This window comes from Pituophis catenifer, unplaced genomic scaffold (genome assembly GCF_029215685.1).
Source record: "Pituophis catenifer annectens isolate HBS135680 unplaced genomic scaffold, rPitCat1.0.hap2 SCAF_7, whole genome shotgun sequence".
Taxonomy (NCBI): domain Eukaryota; kingdom Metazoa; phylum Chordata; class Lepidosauria; order Squamata; family Colubridae; genus Pituophis; species Pituophis catenifer.
Genome location: NW_027256887.1, coordinates 19,437,421 through 19,460,281, shown reverse-complemented (window position 1 = coordinate 19,460,281; position 22,861 = coordinate 19,437,421). Strand labels below are relative to the sequence as shown.

Sequence of the window (22,861 nt, the reverse complement as noted above, 5' to 3'; positions counted from 1 at the left end):
GGAGTGTGGTGGGAATGGAGATTTTGCAGTATCCTTCCCCAGCCATGCCCACCAAGCCACGCCCACAGAACTGGTAGTAAAAAAATTTGAATCCCACCACTGCTTTAAATGATTGCATTCCAGCAATACAATCAACATTCCTGAGCTCAGATTTTGGATAAATGGAATGTTAAACCATAAATGTTGCCCTTTTTCATACTTTTTTATGAAGCCGTATCAAGTAAAAAAAACAAAAACAAACCAGATCTACAAACTCACAACAGAGGGATCTAGAGTAGAATTAGTCCGATAACATATATGTGTAATTCCTTTTGGCCATCAGTTTGAATCCTGATTTCTAACAGAGAAAATCATACATTATTGTTTCACAAAATTGTACTCGGGGGCAAAAAAGGAAACATACTTTGCAGTGCATACAACTGTTATAGAAGTCTTGCTCCCAGAAGATACAGATATGCTTCTCTTATGTCCTGTGGTTCCTTCTCCTTCATATTCTTGTTTTTCACAGATTAGACTTCCAGATTGTCTAGTTGTAGAATTATTACAATCTCCAATATTGCTTAGGTATGTAAATTCACCTTTTGCAAAAACAAACCAAAACAAACCAAGAATTCCAACTAGAGTAGAGCTAACGAGCAGTGTAATAAGTTTTAAACACTGGATGTATAATTTACCTGAAGTAGCTCCATCAGGGACAGTCAATGCTGAAGCTGTTTTCCAGCACACCTGGTTCTTTTCTGGCATCTGAAGACAGAACTGCTTCTCTTTATCCCAGCCACATAATTTGCAGCTAATTAAAGAATGCTCTGTTTCCCCTTTGTTCCTAAAATAATAGCACCACTTTCTGTCTTAATATGTAAATATATTATATATAAGAAACGATATCTCAAATTATTTTATTTTTATTAAATTTATATAGGTAGTCCTTGACTTATGACCATCACTGGGGCCAGAAATCCAGTTTCAGTCATTACAGTCAAAGGTCAAGAAACCCATGTGGCCAAAAGTTATTTCCCAGCCTTTTTTGCAGTGATTATTAAGTGAACCGATTCATCTCAATGCACTTTTCTTTTTATGGAAACCAGCAAAAAGCATCACAAATTGTGGTCACATGAACACATGTAAAGCTAGCCCAACATACGGGCCCATAATTGCACAGGGTAGGGTGGGTGGCACAACCATTTAGGACAAGGATGCTTTATGGCCCATAAAGCACCTGTTCCATAGCTATTATATTTTCGACCGGTTGGAAGTCAAGCTTACTTGTACATTTTTAATACGATCATAAATAATACTAGAGTGGTAAGATAATACACTATGACAGTTTTATCCTTTATCCCAAGTTATTACCAATATAACGACAAGAAACTGTAAGAGAAGTTTAAGAGAAAATTTTTATAAAATGTTCTATAGATGGCATTTAAATCCTAAAAAGTTGGCTTGTATGTATCTGAATTTACAATCTAAGTGTTGGAGATGTGATTGTGATGATGCCACTTACTATGGTGGACTTGTAAAAAAGTTAAAGCATTTTGGATTAAAATATGGTGGATTATCCAAAATATTCTTAAAAAGAAGATAAAGTTTACTCCACAATTGTTTTTGCTGGGTATAATTACAGATTGTACGGTTATAGAGACTAAATTGATTTTAAACTTAATAACTGCAGCTAGACTTTTGGTGGCGCAATATTGGAAGAAGGAAGATTTGCCTACTATTGAAGAATGGACATTAAAAGTAGCGAATCTGGCAGAAATGGTGAAGATTTCAGCATATTTGAAAGATCACTCACAAGAAAGATATATATCAGAATGGAGAAGATGGATTGATTATATTCAAAACAAATATTGGACTAAAAAGTATCAAATAGCTTATAAATGAATAGAAAAATTAAGAGTATTTATATTTAGTTAAGTAAAAGGGGAGTTAAAGTGTGAAGGGGGATAGGAATCCTTAGTTAATTAGCTTAGTTTAGCATATGATTGTTAATTGTTATACCCTGTATTTTGTTCTGGGAAGTTCGGGGTGGGGGTAAGGAAGGGAAGGGGGGCACGGGGAAATACTTGTAAAAAAATTTTTTTCTCTTTTTATAAATTTTTTTTTCTTTTTTGTAAAATTCTTTAATAAAAAAAAAACTGTATTCCTATGATGATAAGAGACTATATCCAATGAAGGAATTTTCAGAAGGCCTCTATTAATACTAATAAAGTTAGTACTAATACTAATAATAGAATAGAATAGAATAGAATAGAATAGAATAGAATAGAATAGAATAGAATAGAATAGAATAGAATAGAATTCTTTATTGGCCAAGTGTGATTGGACGCACATGGAATTTGTCTTTGGTGTATATGCTCAGTGTACATAAGGAGAATAAAATACATTCATCGAGAATAAAAAGATACAATACTTAGTGATAGTCAAGGTTACTAATAAGCCAACAAATCGTACTAGGAAACAAATAAAAACAATATAAATTGAAAGATACAAGCAACATGGTTATACTAATAAGTGGGAAGAGATAGATACTAGTAAGGAAGAGAAGAATAGTAATACAGTATTTAGTAAATTATTGGACAATTGTGGGAATTAGTTGTTAACCAGAGAGATGGCATTCGGGAAAAACCTGTCCTTGTGTCTAGTTGTTCTGGTGTGCAGTGCTCTATAGCGTCGTTTTGAGGGTAGAAGTTGAAACAATTTATAATAAACTTAAAATACTAATAGTTAGCTTAGAATGTGGTTATGGTTATATACTCAAAGCTATACTTTGCATGTAGCTGTGCATTAAGTGAATTGTAAAAAAAAAAAATCTTGCCTGTGACTTTTGGACCAATTAGGAAAAACACACACTGTAGGAAAAATATTTTTCCATGCATTAAATAAACGCAGCATTTCTTTTCAGTCTGCCTGGTGCATGGAGTACTGGCATTTTTCCTGTGCTAGGAGATCATTCTAAGTGCTTGTTAACCATACAGAGTAAAGCGCTTTAATTGTTCCTTGTCTTTCTCAAGAGGAAAGATATAGGATAACCAAATTGGAACTGCATTGTTGGACTTCCACTTTGTCCTGTGTACCTGCTAGACAGGGAAAGGATTATGGGTAGCTCAGCCTTGGATATCAGAGTAAGATGTGGATTTAAGTTATGATAAATATTTTAAAAGAAAAACCTAGGCAATAACAAAATTAACTTACTCTATCCAGATTTCCATATTTTTACTCTCTCCTAGTTTGAGTTTTCCAAAATCTGTCATTTTTGATACTTCGAGTCCTTCTTTGTCTTTCAATAAATTTTCATTTGGCTCATTGAGAATTATGTCTTGTGACAGCAATGATCTGAAATGTTAATTGATAATATGATTTAATAAAGCTATTCAAATCAATTTTATCCATGTAATTAGTATGTTAGCTGTTGGTACACAGCTAACATACACTTTCATCCAGCATTTTTTTTTTAAAAAAAAAACCTAATATGGACCAAACTTTCAAAAAGCAAATAAAAACATGATCATATTAGATTATATTTTATGTAATGCCATTTTAAAATATATTTTATTAAAAACAAGTTCTTAAGAAATAGATAGAAAACGTATTTGACTGCTGATTGCCAATGTATTTGGGACAACCCCAGTCTGAAACAGATTTCCTATAAGGATTAATTTGAAACTACTGAAAATTAGAAAAGAGTCAATTTAATCTAATGACTAAACTCTAGGCTAGAAACCAGGAGACTGAGTTCTAGTTCTGTTTTAGGCATAAAAGTCGTGTGGATGACTTTGGGATAGTCACTCACTCTGTCTCTTAGCCCAACCCACCTCACAGGGTTGTTGTTATGAAGAGAATAGAAGGAAGGAGTAATAGATATAAATAATTTCACTTTGAATTATTTATAAAAAATAATGAAGACTGGATAAAAAAGTATTTAAAAGCCCTAGGAAAAATACTATTTAAAACTTTTATTTTTCATATCAGCTCATAATATAGTCTTGAATCTGTGGTGGGAATAAATATGATTAGTAAATATTAATGAGTGAAAACTTTTGAAAGTCTGCTTACAATTTTTTTTTTTAAATCTCTTTACTGCTAGCATGAGCTATGCTTGAGTTACAAAATAAATAAGGATAACAAACATGTTACTTTTAGCTATCTCAAACAAAAACTGTAAGATGGAATGGAACAAGACGGAACAAAACAGAAGAGATGCTATTTTACTCAGTACCACACTTATTTTCAAGAACTGTAGAAGGACTTTATAAACTTGAATTAAATAATTTTGTAAGAATTATGAAAACTGCATTACCGATTTTTGTCTGCTGGAGCCATGCAAAATGCTCTCCAACTATAACAGGACTGGTTACTTTCCACAACCACAACATTGACAAGATCATGTTTACGGGGTAAATAATCCTTAGGAAGACTCAGAAAATCCAGACTGAAAAATATACTGTTGTCTACCACACCAGTTCTTCCATACATACTGGAAATATGAATCTGTAATAATTGTAGTTATCATTAGATTAAATAAACAACTATAATTTGATGCCCCAATGTGTGAATTATATGCTTGGCAGGCCCTGATTAAGTACTCCTGATAAGCAAAAATGATAAAATACTCTTGTATCTTCTGTGACTTGTTTAGCATTTATGTGCGAAGAAGAACTCTAGCTTGTTTGTCTTCTATAATAGTTCATCACTTATGGGTTTTGGTACCGTATACAACCTACAAGTAGTCCTTGACTTATGACCACAATTGAGCCCAAAATTTCTGTTGCTAAGAGAGACATTTGTTAAGTGAGTTTTGCCCCGTTTTATGACCTTGCTTGCCACTGTTGTTAAGTGAATCACTGCAGCTGTTAAGTTGCAGAAGTAACATGGTTGTTAAGTGAATCTTCTTCACAGCTTGTCAAAAGGCTGCAAAATCACATGATTCTGGGACACTGCCACCCTCATAAATTGAGCCGGTTGCCAATTATCTGAATTTTGATCACGTGACCATGGGAATGCTACAACAGCCATATGAAAAATTGTCCTAAATTACTTTTTTCAGTGATGTTGTAACTTTGAGCAGTCAGTAAATGAACTGTTGCAACTTGAGGACTACCTGTATAAGTCACAATGTCTTCACATGTATATACATTAAAAATTATATATTTTGATAATAACACAAGGTGGCAAACACACACAATACCTCTATTTTCCCCACAACAGCAATCCTGTAAGGGGCTGAGAGAGAATGATTGTCCAAAGTCACCCAGCTGATATTCAGGCGAGAATAGAACTCAGTGTCTCCTGGTTTCTGGTCTGGTATCTTAACCACTAGATCAAACTATCTTGTCTATTGCAGGAAGAACTCTTATTCTACAAGTCCTGACAGCCAAACATTAATTCCACATGCAGAACTTCTCTATCAATTGCTAGAGATGCAACAAACAGGTAGTTCTCGATTTACAACCAGTCACTTAACAGTTCAAGTTACAACGAACTTGAAAAAAATTACTTTTGTCCCATCCTCAAAGTTATGACTGCTGTAGCATCCTCGTGGTCAAATAACCACATTTTGAGTGCTTGGCAACTGGTCTGCATTTATGACCGGTTACAGCATCCTGTGGTTTTACCATTTCCTGGCAAAAAATACCTATTGGATAAGCTGGACTGGAATTTATGATCATGTGATTTCACTTCACAAATGCAATGATTAAAGGATCAGTATAAAATGGGCATAAAATCGACTCTGGTTATGTGGTAACTTAACTTATGACTGCAATGACTTATGACAAAATTCTGAGCTCAGTTGTGATCTTAAATCAAGGAGGCTACTACTGAACTTATGTCCTGCTTTCAGGTCACTGTTTCAGGATTACCAATATGAATTTTAATCTTTAAATAAACTTTTCATCTTCTTATAGAAAAAAATATTACACCACCACAACAGAGTTTAGAACAATTTAACTGCCAGGTTTCTCCCCTCCTCTCAAAACCACCCTTGATAATTGTAATCTTGTTAGAGCAGGGGTGTCAAACTCAAGGCCAGCGGGCCGGATCTGGCCCATAGGATGCTTAAATCTGGCCCATGGGGCTGGCTTGGAAATATCAAAGGACAGACCCATGGTGCCTCTGCCGGCCAAAATGGGCCTGTTTTTGGCCTTGAAGGCCTCCAGCAGCACTCTGCCGGCTGAAAACAGGCTTTGTGGGGCCTCCGCAAAGGTTGTTTTTGGCCGGCAGAGTGCTTCTGGAGTACTGTGGAAAGAAAGGGAAAAAGCGCATCTTGACCTTGTGTTAAATGCCCACCATGACCACACTCACATGGGCCACGCCCACCTGGCCACACCCATCACCATCACCACCCTGGCCCTCTGAGGTCAAACATAACCCTGATGCGGTCCTCAATGAAATTGAGTTTGACATCCCTGTGTTAGAGCATAAAGATCATTTCTTTTTAGACTTTTACTTTAGTGCTTCCGTAAGTTGGATAAGGTTTTATTGCAACAAAGAGATTTCAGGGCTACCGGATAGAATCAGAATTATTCTAAACTAACTGCATCAAAGCAGTTCCTATTGTGGCTACTGATTTCTCCTACCATCATCCATTACGATTGAAATACCTGCAAGGTCTCCCAATGTATTAACACGTACCTTGTCAATTCTTTTAAACCGCAAGGGCTTTACAGATATGGCTTCACTTGTCCATGTTGTTGTGTTGACAATATATTCAGCTTGCACCAAATCTCCTTTACAAGGATAAAAGTCTTAAATATAAAACAAAAAGCAGCATGGAATAACTCCAAATCTATTAAAAGGGAAGGTTTCAAGGCTGTATAAAATGGCACTACTTGACTTTACGGAGCGCCTTGATTCTGACATGAAGCCATGCCACAATTTGGAAAAGCTGAGTGCTCCCCCACAACATCTCCAATCAGAACTGACCACTTTGTTTTGATACAGAATGTAGCTTGACAAACCTGTATCACAGAAACAATTTGGTCAAAGGCTCCACTGAAATGAAGTATCCTTTCCAGACTTTGCACGTATACTGTGTTTCCCTGAAAATAAGATCCGGTCTTATATATTTTTTGCCATCAAAAAAGGCACCAGGTCTTATTTTTGGAGGGGATGTTGTCCATTGACTCACCTCACTTTCATGTGTCGCCCCTGGCCTCCTTTTCCCTATCAGAGGCCATACGAAGGTAAGTAGTACGGCAGCTCCACCCCCACCCCCACCCGATCTTAATTTTTACCCATGCATCCTGGATTGGGCGGGGTCTTGATTAGGGCTTATTTGGGGGATAGGCTTATATTGGGCACACGTGTAAAAAATCAAGCTAGGACTTACTTTCTGAGTAGGTCGTATTTTCAGGGAAACACAGAAATAGATATTACCTTTTCAAACCACACTGTAATTTAGCCAAACACTGGATTACAAAAGAAAACAACTAAAGTGTCAGTTCCGGCATGCCTGCAACCCGGAGCTGCCATTCTGACTGGGGGAGCTACGGCGGAAGCACCTCCTGACGCCTGGGAGCGTGCTCACTAGCTGAGAGTGGGAATCGGCAGCATGTACGGTTTCAATTAAGGGGCTGGGCCGCTGGTGTTACCAGATAGCAAAACACGACGGTGGCAGGACCTGAGCTGCTGACAGCATTGAGGGGTGACTTGGGAGAGCCGTGAAGCCCTCCAATTGGGAGATGGCCCTGGAGCAGCTGACACTGTGCGCTGAATCCTGGAGGAGCCGGAAAGCTCCCCAGCTGGGAGACACTTTAAACGTCAGGAGCCATGTGGTGCTGGGCATACATGCGTGGGAAGAGGGTGGGATGGCGGGAACATTTAAAAGGTGGTGGAGAGCACCGGATGTTAGCTCTGACAATTGATTCATCGCTTTATTGCTTTGTTGGTCAGTTAATGCCAGAGGAGATAAACCTGCTTTGCAAACCTTCTTCGTATTTGGCTGTTTTTTATTCCCTTCGGAACAGCAGGAATAAAGATATGCACTTCGGCAGTCAATACTTATTTTAATCACATTTAAAAGTAAGCAAGCTGTTCAAAGATAAAATATATTTTTCTGTGAACAAATATTTCTTCAACTTGGCCATCAAGAATCCCTCTGGTTATGTGATTCTGATCTGGGCACTAGGGGTTTGGCTTGCAATTATAACATGCAGCAAGCTTTAGTCATAATTGTAATTTTTGTCCTTCCCTGCCTGCTTTCCACATATGAAATTCTTACTTTATGATAGCAAATGATATTGCCATCGCTAAGTGTTGTGGTCATGTGACTTCATGCTTTATGACAGCGTCACTTAGTGATGGCAATTCCGGTCCCAAATGCTGCTGTTAACCGAGGACGATTATCTGTACTTAAACCAATACACCATCTGAAATTTAAAACTGCAGTTTTTTAAAAAAATAAAACTTACAAAGGAAATATACAGGTTACCTTTACAAACTACCTTCATAGAGAAAGAGGTTGTTTGATTGATGTAGCCACTAACTCCAGTAAACTTTGTAATACTGCCAATGAGCGTTTTAACATTTGCATCCACTGTATAAGAACTTACGCTGTTATCATCCCATTTATCACAGATGGTTTCTACCTGCAAAAAGGAACAAATGAATGTTTCTATTGATGATATTTCTGGTGGGATGAGTGTAACCCTTTTAATAACATTTGTATACTATACTTCATGGTAAAAACAAGGAATTGAACGCTAGATCAACAAAACGTTAAGTAATCAACCCTAACTGAAAATTGACAATTTTCTTTAAATCAGTAATTTCCAGACATGTGAGACTATTATAATTTCTAGACAATCATGGAATTGAGCAGACAGCTCTAAGGCAGTCAAACTCCACCACATACAAAATAGGAATCAGTAAACTGCAGCTTATCATGGAGAGAATGGATGTACATATAGATACTTCTGAGAAATATACTCAACCAATGAAATGTTGAACATGTGAATTAAATCGTTTCACAAACATATCAAGTTGACATTATATCCTGTACACAGATCTACAGCCCTGAAGATAAAAGTAGAAACTGCCTCAGATATCTGAAGAGGTTAGTTTTTATTTCATCTATGCAATTAAAGCTTTTGCATCTTCTTCAAATCCCTTGACACAAGACAGCAGGCACTCTACCTAAGGACACAATTATTAAGGTAAAACTAAAGGTTTCCCTGTCCAGTTGTGTCCAACTCTAGGGGACGATACTCATCTGTTTCTTAGCTGAGGGAGTCAGTGTTGTCTGAAGAGATTCTGTGGTAATGTGGCCAGCATGACTATATATCACAGAAAACTGTTACTTTCCCACTGAACTGGTACCTATTTATTTACTTGTACTTGCTTGCTTTCGAACTGCTAGGGTTGGCAGGAGCTGAGCAAGTAACTGGAGCTCACCCTGTCGTGTGGCACCTGGGTCTTAAACCCCGGCTGTCAGACAAGCTCAGCGTCTTTAAACGTTGAGTCATCACATCACTATTAAGTAGATACCATAAATGATAAATGACAACTGGATGTGAAAAGAAAAAAGAGTATAGACCCCTTTAGCTTTTCCAATATAAAAAAGGGAATATATTTTCTAACACTTGTCAAAATATGGAAGGCAAGTGAAATATTTCAGTAACTTATCACAATGTGCACTGAGAAATAATTTGCGAGGACAGCTAAGATTTTAAACCAGGTAGGGAAGCATGGCTTACACTCATTAATCATCCATACTAACAGACTAAATCTTGTTTAACTACTACAGAGATATTTGTGAGATGCAAGGGAAATTAGACTTCTTATTAGTCTAGAGTCCTATTTAGGCCTTGTTGGAACAGATAAAATGGACTTATTTCCCCTTCTTAAAACAGTCCCTCAGATTTATAGAACATACTGCAGCAGTACTGTATTAATACTGTACAATGTATTAACATTTTATCTGCATAATACTGTGAAATTAATAGTCTACTTAAAATTGTGGTGCCTATAATCTTTCTTCCTTGAGGATTGTATGGAAGACTGTTTTTCCACATAATGAAGTGCTTTCTAGTCAATGTGCCACGAATGAAAAATAATTGATCAAATATAGGCTGCTAATAACATCCTACCATTTCATATGGGTGTTTTTCTCTCTCTACTGGATGCTGTTCTGCTTGGCTACTTTTCTACATTTGTCCATACCCTTGTCCCTCACCTCAATTTATGTATTTAAAACGATTGCAGCAAACATCTGAAGATAGTCTTATCTAAAACCAATGAAGGCGAAAGCAAAATTTTTCACCGTCTTATTAATTCAAATTGATTGAACTTCAACTTGTGTACTAAGTCTGCCCCCTACTGGACTTCCTCCAGTATTCCTCTATCTGCAGTGTTAGTGCTTTCCTATGTTTATTATTATACAGACTCTATTTGTATTTTTCATTTCTGTCTTATCTAGAATTATACTTTTTGTAGAAGGAACAAAAATTCAATGTTTGGAGGCACGGTCCCAGAAAATTGCTACTTCTGTATGTCGGGGAAAAGGAACACCAAATGATTAAAAAGCACAAAAAAAACAAAACAAATTCATAAGTGTAAATAATTGTTAATCATCAACAATCATGTAAATGATTGTTAATCATTTACACTGTTGTGCTTTTTTTAAATCATACTGTTTTCTTATCAGGAAATTTGGATGCAAGTATTCCTCTTTTCTGACAATTTCTATCCTTTTGAAAATATCTCATCCAGGTTATTCTGCATGTCTGAATTTGAAATCTCTTCCCTGACTCACCTCAGACTGAATTATTTTCTGTTGACAGAACCAGGGCAAAATCATATTCAACACCTATAAGCTGCATTGCTTATTACATTTCCATGTTTAGGTGGTAGGAGACAGATCGCTGCCTGGAGGCCGTGCGGGTCTGGATGGGGAGGAACAGGCTCACACTCAACCCCTCCAAAACCGAGTGGCTGTGGCTTCCGGCGCCCCGATATAGTCAGCAGGTGCCATCGCTGACTATTGGGGGTGAATCTTTGCCCCCCACAGAGAGGGCTCGCAATCTGGGTGTCCTCCTGGATGCACGGCTGTCTTTAGAAGAGGATATGACGGCCGTGGCCAGGGGGGCCTTTTATCAGGTTCGCCTGATTTGCCAGTTGCAGCCCTTTCTGGACCGGGACGCCCTGCGCACAGTCACTCACGCCCTTGTTACCTCCCAGTTGGACTATTGTAATGCTCTCTACATGGGGCTCCCCTTGAAGAGCACTCGGAGGCTCCAACTGGTCCAGAATGCGGCCGCGCGGGTGGTTATGGGCGCAATTCGTTGTGCCCGCTTGACACCCCTCCTGCGTGAGCTGCACCGGCTCCCAGTGGTCTTCCAGGTGCGATTCAAGGGGTTGGTTACCACCTTTAAAGCGCTCCATGGCATAGGACCCGGGTACCTCCGAGACCATCTTCTGCCACCAATAGTCTCCCACCGGCCAGTTCGCTCCCACAGAGAGGGTCTCCTCAGGGTGCCATCGGCAAAGTTATGTCGGCTGTCAACACCCAGGGGGAGGGCCTTCTCTGTGGGAGCCCCAGCCCTGTGGAATGAACTGCCCCCGGAAATACGTAAGATCTCCGACCTCCGGGTGTTTCGCTGCGCACTGAAGACCCTGTTGTTCCGCCAGGCCAGGCTATCAACATAATAATTTTAAATTGGGGTATTTTAAATTTCTGGGGTTTTAAATTGAGCCAAATCTATTTAATTATTTTAAATTTTTTAATCGTTGTTTTGTCTTGTTTTTTTAAATAGGCTGTACACCGCCCTAAGTCCTTCGGGAGAAGGGCGGTATAGAAATAAAATAATAATAATAATAATAATAATAATTATTATTATTATTATTATTATTATTATTATCTATTCCAAAACTTTAAATTTCCTCTTGGTAGGATGCTCAATAAGTCTTCTCAACCTGACTTAACTGGGTATCAATCACATTAAAAGGTCTATTTTATACACCAGTGGTTCTCTAATTTTTTAATTTAAGAAAAATTTAATTTAATCGCAGACCTGCACGATAGCTTTGTATATCAAGTATCTGTTAAGTGAAGTAAAACATTAACAGCCAAAGACTAGCTATATAGTAGTTATTAGTAGTGTTTTAGGTGATATTACATTTTATTAATCACAAGATCCACATTCAATTTAAAATTAGTACTTTGTAAACCTTTTTTTCAGTCTGTAGGTGGTTATGGTTTTCCCCTTCAAAAGAGGAAGCCCTTTGGCAAGCTGCTAAAATGCTCCCAAATAGTAGTGAAATCCGCCTTTTCCTTCACTCCCTGGCATACTTGTTCATAGTAAGATAAATACAAGTCAAACAAACCAGGAAGATTTTTAGCGAACAACTCTCCTCCCTATGCACCTATTTTCTTGTTCCCATGAGCAATCTCTTTGTGCATACTTAGAAAAATAACTGCATCCTCTCAGTTTTGCGGCCAGTAAATAACTATAAGTACTCATTTAACATCTACATAAAGGGCTGGGAAGATTATCTGTCAACATAGGGTGAATATCATCAATATGCTGATGACACTCACAGGTACATCTCTTCCTGTAGTGAGCTAAGCAATGCTCAATTGTCCTCTCTTGGTGCCAAGAGGCTGTTGAGGTCTGGATGGAGAGCAATAGGCTAAACTGAACCTTAGAAAGATGGGAGCGACTTTGAATTTAGGGATCCTTGGATCTTGGAGAATTACCATTGCTGGTCATGGAAGAGGTTGCACCGCCCCAGATGGACTTGGTGTGTAACCTGGGGGTTCTCCTGGCTTCATAATTCCTGCTTCATCCGTTGGCACTCATGACCAGGAGGGCTTTTGCCCAATTGCGAATCATGTGCCAATTATGCCCATTCCTGGACTAATGTGCCCTTCTCACAATCACCCACTCCCTGGTCATCTCCAGTTTGGACTACTATTGCAATTCATGGCAATGTTTTGGAAGAGCATCTGCAAGTTTCGGTTGGTTCAAAATGCAATGGCCCAGTTTTGCACAAGACTCGATATGTGCATGTGTCACCTCTTTTGTGGGAACTGCAATGGTTGCTGATTTGCAATTCAAGGTGCTGGTAATCACCTTCAAAGAATTCTTATTCTTATTCCATTCCATTCCACTCCACTATTCTTGCCTCAGGCATGAAAAATATCAGCTGGGTAACTTCTCAGCTCAACTCATTTCACAGGATTGTTGTTGTGAGGAAACAATCCTGTGAATTGAGGGAGGAATAATGGTGTGTTCACTGTCTTGATTTGTATATGAAGTGGTGTGTATCTGTGTGTGAAAATAAAACAGGCAGAGACAGGCTGCTGTTCTATGAGTCCTCCACAAATCTCTGTGTTTGCCTGTAATGGCAGCCACCAAGCAGTGGAAAGAGCCTCCTTGAAGGAATGCTGGCAGCCTATACAAAGTGAACTATACCAGGGGTCAGTAACCTTAAACGCTCAAAGAGTAACAAGGTCCTAACTCAAAGCTCCCGTTCACTTCTGGAGCTGACAGGAAGTCCGGTTCCCCCACCAGAGTCTCCTCCTAGCGCAGCATCCTTTTTCCTCTACCTGTCCTAACCGAAAGCCCTATCAATTGTGGAGCCAATTAGCAACAGTGAGCCACAGCAGAGGGATGAAAGAGCCACAAGCGGCTCCAGAGCCACGGGAATTGAAGGTGCTTCTTTCTCAGCTCTGCTCCTGTGTCAGGAGGCTGGAACAAGCTATTGGTATGGCCTTTGAGGTTGAGGTTCAAAAAATTTCCAACTGGAACTTGAGACTTTTTACTTTTGGGGCTTTCTACTCCTGTCCTGTTTCTCCCTTCCATCTTACTACTGGCAGTGAAGTACCTTTCAGTCCATGCAAGAAGAGGAGCTGTGTGAGTGAGCTTTGGGCTTGCTTGTTTTCTTCTTTGATCCATATCACAGACCCCTTGTTATAAACTCTGCAGCCTCTTTCAGTGGTCCAATTTGAGAAACCACTATTGTAAACAATTAAAGCTTAAGAAGCATCTCCAGTTATTTTAACCTCACCCTGACTGCTCTTAATCCATGAGATATTTTATCTTCTTCAACGTAAGCTATTACTCTCTGTCCGACTTGCAGTGGCATACTCCTCATCACAGCATCCTTGGTAAAGCAAATTAAATCATCGATCATCCCATAGTCCGGACAAAATCTTGTTATTACACCTTCTACTGTTTTTATCCGCTTGTCATCTATAAAAAAAGAAACATTTATGTCAATACTAAATAAATCTGTACTCGCCAGAAAAATCTGTTTTAAAAATTATTTTTCTTTGTACTCTATTATAGAAAAGAGTAAAGCACACACAGTCAGTTGATTCTGATAGGTCAGTCTTTGCAAAGCGGTTCTACAAATGAAAACAGCACGCAAAATATTACTGGTACAACATTTTTTTAACATTTCCCTTTTATGTTCACAGAATCAAGTGTCTGTCCTATATCATATAATATGAATTGCTAAGCAACTTAATGATTATCAACAACAAAGATACTCAATATTTTTTCATAACATTTGAATTGAAAAACATTGCACTTTCACAGTAAAAATATCCTTGTAGTATCACTCCACAATTTGGTATCAGAACTGAAACAAATCAAAATGTATTACTTCTACTTTGCCTGCCTGAAAGAAGTTAAGATACTATTTTGAATTTACTCAGCAATGAGTATGGTAGAAAGTAAACTATCCTGTTTCATTCAGTTGTACAGTCAGCCTACTTAAGGTAAAGGTTCCCCTCGCACATATGTGCTGGTCGTTCCCGACTCTGTTACCTTCCCACCAAAGGTAGTCCCTATTTTTCTACTTGCATTTTTTACAGGCTTTCAAACTGCTAGGTTGGCAGAAGCTGGGACAAGTAACGGGAGGTCACCCCATTACGCGGCACTAGGGATTCGAACCGTTGAATTGCCGACCTTTCAACTGACAAGCTCAGCATCTTAGCCACTGAGCCACCACGTCCCAATTCAGTGTTCTTACTGCTCAAAAAAAAAAAAAAAAAAAAAGACAACTGCATTGTCAAGCACATCTCACCTTATATGTAAATTGTCAACAATATTCCAAATCTCTATATATTCTTATTTTCCAAGCATGGGGTTTTATGGATTTTCTGAAAAGGTTCTTTAGTTTATTACGCATTAAAATTCATTTGTATGGTATCTTCAAAGGTACATCTGCTTGTACAAACATGTTGGACAGACTTATCAATTAGCTAGAAAGTTCACACTGACAACACAGAAATTAATATGAATCCTAGAAGGTGGTGGAAATTCTTTTCCAAATATACCACCCAGGAAGATGAAAGGCCAATAGTTTCAGAAACATCAAACAAGCCAAGCAAATACAACTCCACCTTTTTAGACAGATCTTCCTTAAGAGGCAGAAGAATTTATATAAACAAATTTTGTGTAACTCTAAACTTTTACTTATATAAAACATTGCAAGACTGCTAAGCTAGTGTTAAAATTTCACTAGTTAGCCCTCTTGTTTATTTTTGATTTTTTTTCATTCCCCCCCCCCAAAAAAAAAAATTAAGATGGTGAACATGCCTGATGCAGGTATGGTAGTCTTCGATTTACAACAGTTCGTTTACTGACTGTCTGAAGTTACAACAGTACTGAAAAAAAGTGACTTATGACTGTTTTTCACACTTACGACTGTTGCAGTATCTCCATGATCACAAGATCAAAATTCAGATGTTTGACAACTAGTATGTATTTATGACGGTTGCAGTGTCCCCGGGGGGGGGGGAGAGGGGATCATGTGATCCTCTTTTGTGACCTTCTGACAAGCAAAGTCAATGGGGAAGCCAGATTGGCTTAACAACCGTGATACTAATTTAACAACTCAAGTGATTCAGATAACAACTGTGGCAAGAAAGGTTGTAAAATGAGCAAAACTCACTTAACAAATGTCTCACTTAGCAACATAAATTTGGGGCTCAATTGTGGTTGTAGGTTGAGGACTACCTGTACTCCTTCCACATCCAATTTTCCCCACAACAATGATGGTGGTGGTTTGGACTAAGAGTGACTGGCCCAAAGTCACCCAGAGGGCTTTCGTGCCTAAGGCAGGACTAGAATTAACAGTCTCTTGGTTCATAGCCTGATGTCTTAACTACTAAACCAAACTGACTCTCAATATATATCCTTATATCCTGAAATGAGGCAATGCAATACGTTGTACTGCATTTATTTATCAAACACGGTAACACAAAGGAACGAAGAAATACATGTAAATTATTCCATGTATCTTGATCACAAATATATTGCTTAGAAATCTGATCTACTTGAATCATGCTATGAATTAACTGGACACATATTTTGCAAGCACTGACTTTTATTTTTATTCATTTACTAGATTTATGTTTCTCCTTTTTTGGAGGAGGTCAAGGCAACTTGCCACTCTCACTCAATTCCCCAAAGAACATTTTAAGGATGGCTGAGCAGAGAAAATCAGTCAGTGAGTTTCTTGGCTTCAGTTGGGTTTCCTAAGGCAGTGGTCCCCAACCCCCGGTCCGCGGACCGGTGCCGGGCCGTGGAGTACCTGGCACCGGGCCGCGTAGCGGCCGGGGGACAGGAACGCTGCAGCGCAAAGGCTCCTGGGCCGTGCGCAATGGGCCTGCGCAAAAGCTCCTGGGCCGTGCCCCCACCCCTGCGCGCGCTCAGCGGGCCGCGGCGATAAAAAGGTTGGGGACCACTGTCCTAAGGTATAATCCAACATTTTAACAGTTACTGTACATTTTTCTAGCTGAAAATTTGCAGAGCTTCTGTGATCACCAAATTGTTATTAAAGGTAAAGTTTTCAACGAATTAAATCAAATCTCTCATGGCATTTTTTTCTGGAACTAAAATGAAAGCTCCTTAACCCTCCCTTCTTCCAGTATCATTTATCCTTTCTCCAGTCTGTACTTGGTTGCTAAAGTCACTTCCTCCACTCTACTAGAACATGACTCATAATGCCTAAACAAGACCACAAAGCCTATTCTACACTAATGGCTTCCAAGGTCAATTAATCCCTAAAACTAAACTATTTTAGTTTATTTTTACTTTTTAAAGTGACAGAAAGCTATTCTTTCTACTGCTACAGACTAGCTTTGTTGGGAATTGTTTGCCAAGAAATATTCCTTAAAATATTCTAAAATTAAAGTTCTTGGTTTGGGGTAGGCAATCTTGCATCCCTCAAAGCTTTTATATTAATTTTCCCTCCCACTCTATTATCAAGAATTGTGGGAACTGTAGCAGGGAGGACAGATTTCCTACTCTAATTTAAATTCAGACTACCCATTTCAAGAATGTGTATTTCTATCATTCTGAGAAAAACATTTTCACAGCTTCTAGTTCAAGAACATCAGCCTACATGTGGGATGCAGTAATATTCAGAGAACTGTATTTCTTAGAAATATACTTACTAAAAGCTTGTAAACATTATGTGACAAATAAAACAGGTTATGTAACAATTACGCAACTAGAAGATTATATCCAAAAACATTAAAAATTAAAATGCCAATGTATTTCTTAGAAAGTAAGAGCCAGTCTAAGTAACAATTTCCTAAAGTAACTTTATTATTGTTAAACTTTGTTTTTAATAAAAGTTATACTCAAAGATACAAATGTTAGGAAACTTGCTTCTGCATCTCAGGATAAGAACAGCATATAACTCGTGTACTTCAAATATGTCTTTTTAAAAGAGGTTTATACTTTGCATTTAACACTAACTCCCAATAAAAATCTAGTTAAGTTTTTGGAGATGATTATTTCCTAATTTTTGTCATGCATACAATTACACAAATGTATTAATATCATGAAGCCCTATATAGCCTAAGGCCAGTACTGTATACCTGAGAGAATGCTTGTTTCCAATTGTTTCTGGCCCTCAGTATATCACAGCAGAGTGGATGTGCTCTAGATCCCCTCCATTAAATATTGCCATCATGTGGGACAGTGGTGAAATGTAAAATTTGTTACTACCGGTTCTGTGGGCGTGGCTTGGTGGGGGGGGGTAATGTGACTGGGTGGGCATGCCCAACTTTTTTTTTTTTTACTTTTAAAAGTATTTTTTCTACCTCTTCGGCCAAAGAGGTTGTAAAAAAAAAAACGCTTTTAAAAGCCTCTTGACGATCAGCCTCAGCTGGGATCGTCAGAGGCGTTTAAAAGCATTTTTTTCTGAACCATTCGCCACCATTGCTACCGGATCGGATGATCCGGTCCGAACTGGGAGCATTTCACCCGATGTGGGACCAAGGAAGCATGCTTTTCATCACATCATCTGGAACAGCACTTCGGCTGGTCCCTCTGAGGCCCGAGTCTCAGTAAGGTAGGCGGCTGCCTCTTCTTGAACTCCCTCTCTTTGCCGATCCCCACCCCTTCTCTGCCCTTCTGTATATCCTGCACAATGGCACTCCTTGGTTGTGGTGATGGTGGCGGTACCAGTGCTGAAGTATAGGCCTGGGGCTTTCAGCAGTCTGAGCTGGGCCTCATTGCTGCAAGGCCTCTATTTCAGCTCCAGCTGAAATACTGGTGCGACTTCTGAGTACCGCCTGAAACCCTGTGCCACGCATACTGTTCTCCAATGCATGCATGCTGTTTTCCAAGCTGTGAGGACATGTACAATTTGCAGAACCGTGTTTGCAGTCTTGGGAAAAAGGCCTGGTGCAGCGAGCAGCTGCCTTGCATAGGACCCGGCTGAGTATACCTCAGCAGTGGGAGGAAGCCGGTTATGGTCAGCTGAGTGTGGTAGGGCCAATGGAGCACAAAGGGCTTTATGCTGCGGTGGCTGGCTGCAGTGTTTGAGGCAGCACTCCTTAGTGGCCATGGTGCAGTGGTGAAATCCAATTTTTTTTACTACCGGTTCTGTGGGCGTGGCTTGGTGGACATGGCAGGGGAAGGATATTGCAAAATCCCCATTCCCTTCGGGAAGGATATTGCAAAATCTTCATTCCCACCCCACTCTGGGGCCAGTCAGAGGTGGTATTTACCAGTTCTCCAAACTACTCAAAATTTCCACTGCCGGTTCCCCAGAACCTGCTGGATTTCACCCCTGCCATGGTGGTACTAGGGCTGAAGAAGAGACTCTGGTGGAGGTGGCTGATGGAAAAATGTTGAAGGGCCTGAGCTTCTACTTCATCCCTACTGCCACTGTGCAGGACAGTCAAAAGGACAGAGACATGGAGATGGGTGGATGGGGAAGCACCCTGAGGTCATAAGCACAAGCATATTATCAAGCACCCAATTTTGATCATGTGACCAAGGGGTGCTGCGACAGCTATAACTTTGTGGACCAGGCATACATATAGAGAAGGGTAATCATTATTTGATCTTCATATTCCACTGAACAGAAAATACCCCATTTTGTAAAGAGCCAAAGATTCCCTGGTCTTGATCAGAAGCCAATCCAACGTGGTTGCTGTTGCATTAGGTTAACTGGGAAAACCGAACCGTCATTTCCCCCCCCACCACAAATCCATTACTGGGGCTGCATCACTTTCAGACCATGCTAGGTAGCCCTTAAGACTCGTTGTGGAGAGAACATTTGGGCGAGACCATCCTAAATTCCACCTTGAACTCTGAAACATTATAAACCAGGGGTCTCCAACCTTTGCAACTTTAAGCCTGGAGGACTTCCACTCCCAGAATTCCCAGCTTTGCTGGCTGGGGGATTCTGGGAGTTGAACCAGTGGGGAAATCCAATTTTTTTTTACTATCGGTTCTCTTGGCATGGCTTGGTGGGCATGGCAGGGGAAGGATACTGCAAAATTCCCATTCCCTCCCCACTCCTGGGCAAAGGATATTGCAAAATCTCCATTCCCACCCCACTCCAGGGGAAGGATACTGCAAAATCTCCATTCCCACCCCACTCCAGGGGAAGGATACTGCATAATTCCCATTCCCTCCCCACTCCTGGGCAAAGGATATTGCAAAATCTCCATTTCCATCCCACTCTGGGGCCAGCCAGAGGTGGTATTTGCCGGTTCTCCAAACTACTCAACATTTCCGCTGCCGGTTCTCCAGAATCTGTCAGAATCTGCTGGATTTCACCCTTGAGTTGAAGTCCTCCAGGCTTAAAAGTTGCCAAGGTTGGAGACCCCCCCGTTATAAACGCAACCAATTAATAAACCCGTCTAATGGGAGAACCAAAACCCCTTGCACAACCAAATGAGATTGTGTTTGGGGGTAGTAGTGGTGGTGGTGGTAGTGATTTTCCAAGCCGCCCAGTCTTGGGGAGTAATGGCCATAGCAAATATATTAATTAAATTAATTAAGCTGAATTCCTGTAGGCCTAACAGTTCCCCTATCAAGGTCTTTTTGCATAGAAAAAATGTGATACGAATTCACTCCCTTATTGCACTTTTTTTTTTTAACCGTCCAATCAATTATTAGTCCAAGCACCAAGTGATCTCCGTTCTTCTACCTCGGGCCGATTGAGACGCCTCTTCGACCTCCTGCTCGGCGTTCCGCCAGAAAAACGAAAAGCCCTTGGACAAAAGCTGGATCATTTCACCCCAAGCCTCCAAATACACCCAGCTCAACCCTCAGCAAGGCCTCCGTCTCCGTCCCCCGTCCTCCTCCTCGCTCACTAAAACCCCGCGAACCACGCCACGTGCCTCCCCAACCCTTTTTTTTTCTTCCGCCGCGCGCCGGCTGGCCGTTCAAGATCCGCCCAGACCAGAGGTCTTCAAATTTGGCAGCTTTAAGACTTGTGGACTTCAACTCCCAGAATTCTCCAGCCAGCATAGCTGGCTGGAGAATTCTGGGAGTTGAAGTCCACAAGTCTTAAAACTGCCAAGTTTGGGGACCCCTGGCCCAGACCTTGGAAGGGCGCTTTATTCCGCTGGTACGCATGCGCGCGCGGTTAAAGGCGGCTGTACTCCTGTTCGTGAGGAGAGGGATGCGTTAACGAGTTGTGGGTGGTGTGGGGTGTGGAAGGGGAGGAAAAAAAAAAGTTCCTTTGCTTTTTCCTAATTTAAATCCCGCTCCCCTTCCCGTCTCGTGACAGGTGGGTATGATGAGTTCCACCGCCCCCCCCCCCCCCAATTTGTCCAATTTGCGGTTTGGCAGGTACCTTCTTCCACCCCGAATGCCTTCAGAGCTTTCCCCCAAGTCATGGGTGTCTCGCTCGGGCGCCCCGAAAGCCCCGAAGCCGAACCTGTTTTCCAAGTGGGGCCGAGCTCGGGTCGTCTGATTCCACCCCAGGTTTTCTTCCTGAGGGTTACAAACGACCCCCCATCATTCCTGGCCGTTTGTAATTGAAGACGGATGCACTTTAATGGGAAAGCAATGTGTGTGTGTGTGTGCGTGTGTGTGTAGTATGTATTTCATATGTATAAGGTATCTCTTACACAAGGTACACATCTTTTTTTTCCAGAAAAAAGTTTTTTATTTTTATTTTTTGTACACCTATTGTAAATGTACATTCTCTTATTCATAATTGATCATATATATACATATTTTTTCTAACGAAAACATAAAAATAAGATTTTATTTTAATCACATTTGGGGTTGCTCTTCTACCCTCTCTTTTCCCTCTTTTCACAACAAACCTTCTTTCGTTCCTCTCCCTCCTCTCCTACTTTCTTCCTCCTTCTCTCCTCCCCTACTTTCCCTTCCCCCACTCCCCCACTCCTCCCTCTTTTCCCCCTTTCTCACCTCTCCTGCTCTTGTCCCCTATCCTTTCTTCTTCTTCTTCTCCTTCCCCTTTCTTCCATTCCTCTCTCTCTCTCTCCTCTTCTCTCCTCCTCTCTCCTTTCTTTCTCCTTTGTTGTGCAATATTTCCCTTATTTGGTATCCGAGCAACTTCAACAAGGTACACATCTTTTATATTTACACACATACATTTTATATAAATGTACAATTTTCTTTTTAAAAATTTAAAGGCAGTGCTGGTGCTTTTCGGTAGGTTGATAGGATAACATTTTTACCTTGCATTTGCCTCAGTGGATAGAGTTATCAGGAATCCTGTAGCAAAAAAAAAAAAAAAAAAGACTCATGATATAAGCATATAGGGATTGTGGGGGTCAAAAAAGTCAAGAGAGATACTTTGCTTTGTCATTGAGGCATTGGTATGCACCCCCTACAAGGAAACGATGTAGGTTTGTTGATGACATAATGAAGATGGCTTGCCTTGCCCTTTTCCAGGATGTTTGTCTATTCTAATTTTTAGGCATGATATTTTCGTGCAGGTAATAAACACAATTGATCCTATTTAGCTTTGCAAAATCAGATGAAATTGATCAGGTGTTTCTATCCTTGCTAGCCTAAATCATGAATGGCAGAGCACTGAACATGATGAAATTATACCAAATAATCCATATTATAACTGAACACTTCCATCCCCAACAAGGTTATGAATACTTTCTGTGCTGTTTGCCCAATTCCTTACTCCATCTGACTTTTAATAAGGAAAAAGGAAGGGAGGGAGGGAGGGAGAGAGAGAAAAAAACAAAAAAAAAAAGAAAAAAAGAGAAAGAAAAAGAAAGAAGAAAGAAAGATGACTGCAAAGCCTAGCCTAGGTCTGGAAATGTGCAGAATGTTCTATATGCACAAAGCAAAATATAAATTTCTGATGTTTCAGTCCATATGCAGAATGAAATGACTGGTTTTTTTTCAGGATATGAATGGAAATGTGACTTTTGGGATGAAGATATTTAGTAAGGGCAGAGGAACAAATGAGAAAAACCTAGGGAGTGTTTGTGGAAATGCTGACTGCAAGTATTAAAAATATCAGTTCTGGCTGATGGGAGGAAAGAAAGGCAAGACTTAGGAAGATTGGGAGGCAGACTGGCTGGGGAGATATGCCATAGTAGGGCATCAACAACAGTTTCCATAGACATAAAGGAATCACTGTAGAAATGGAGGGCAGCCAGCAC

The 22,861-nt window shown here is 40.0% G+C and overlaps 1 protein-coding gene across 1 annotated transcript in view; it reads right to left on the bottom strand.

Annotated features, from left to right (window-relative positions):
* Positions 1 to 20,491, bottom strand: part of MOV10L1 (Mov10 like RNA helicase 1) — a 48,441-nt gene extending 27,950 nt beyond the window's left edge. Inside the window, exons 1-8 of the mRNA XM_070947117.1 lie at positions 20,407 to 20,491; positions 14,008 to 14,192; positions 8,429 to 8,585; positions 6,631 to 6,743; positions 4,298 to 4,488; positions 3,193 to 3,333; positions 675 to 823; positions 404 to 578 (exon numbers count right to left, since the gene is read on the bottom strand). Coding sequence (XP_070803218.1) covers positions 404 to 578; positions 675 to 823; positions 3,193 to 3,333; positions 4,298 to 4,488; positions 6,631 to 6,743; positions 8,429 to 8,585; positions 14,008 to 14,192; positions 20,407 to 20,491 — 1,196 coding nt within the window. The remainder of the gene's footprint in view (positions 1 to 403; positions 579 to 674; positions 824 to 3,192; positions 3,334 to 4,297; positions 4,489 to 6,630; positions 6,744 to 8,428; positions 8,586 to 14,007; positions 14,193 to 20,406) is intronic.
* Between the last annotated feature and the right edge of the window lie 2,370 nt (positions 20,492 to 22,861).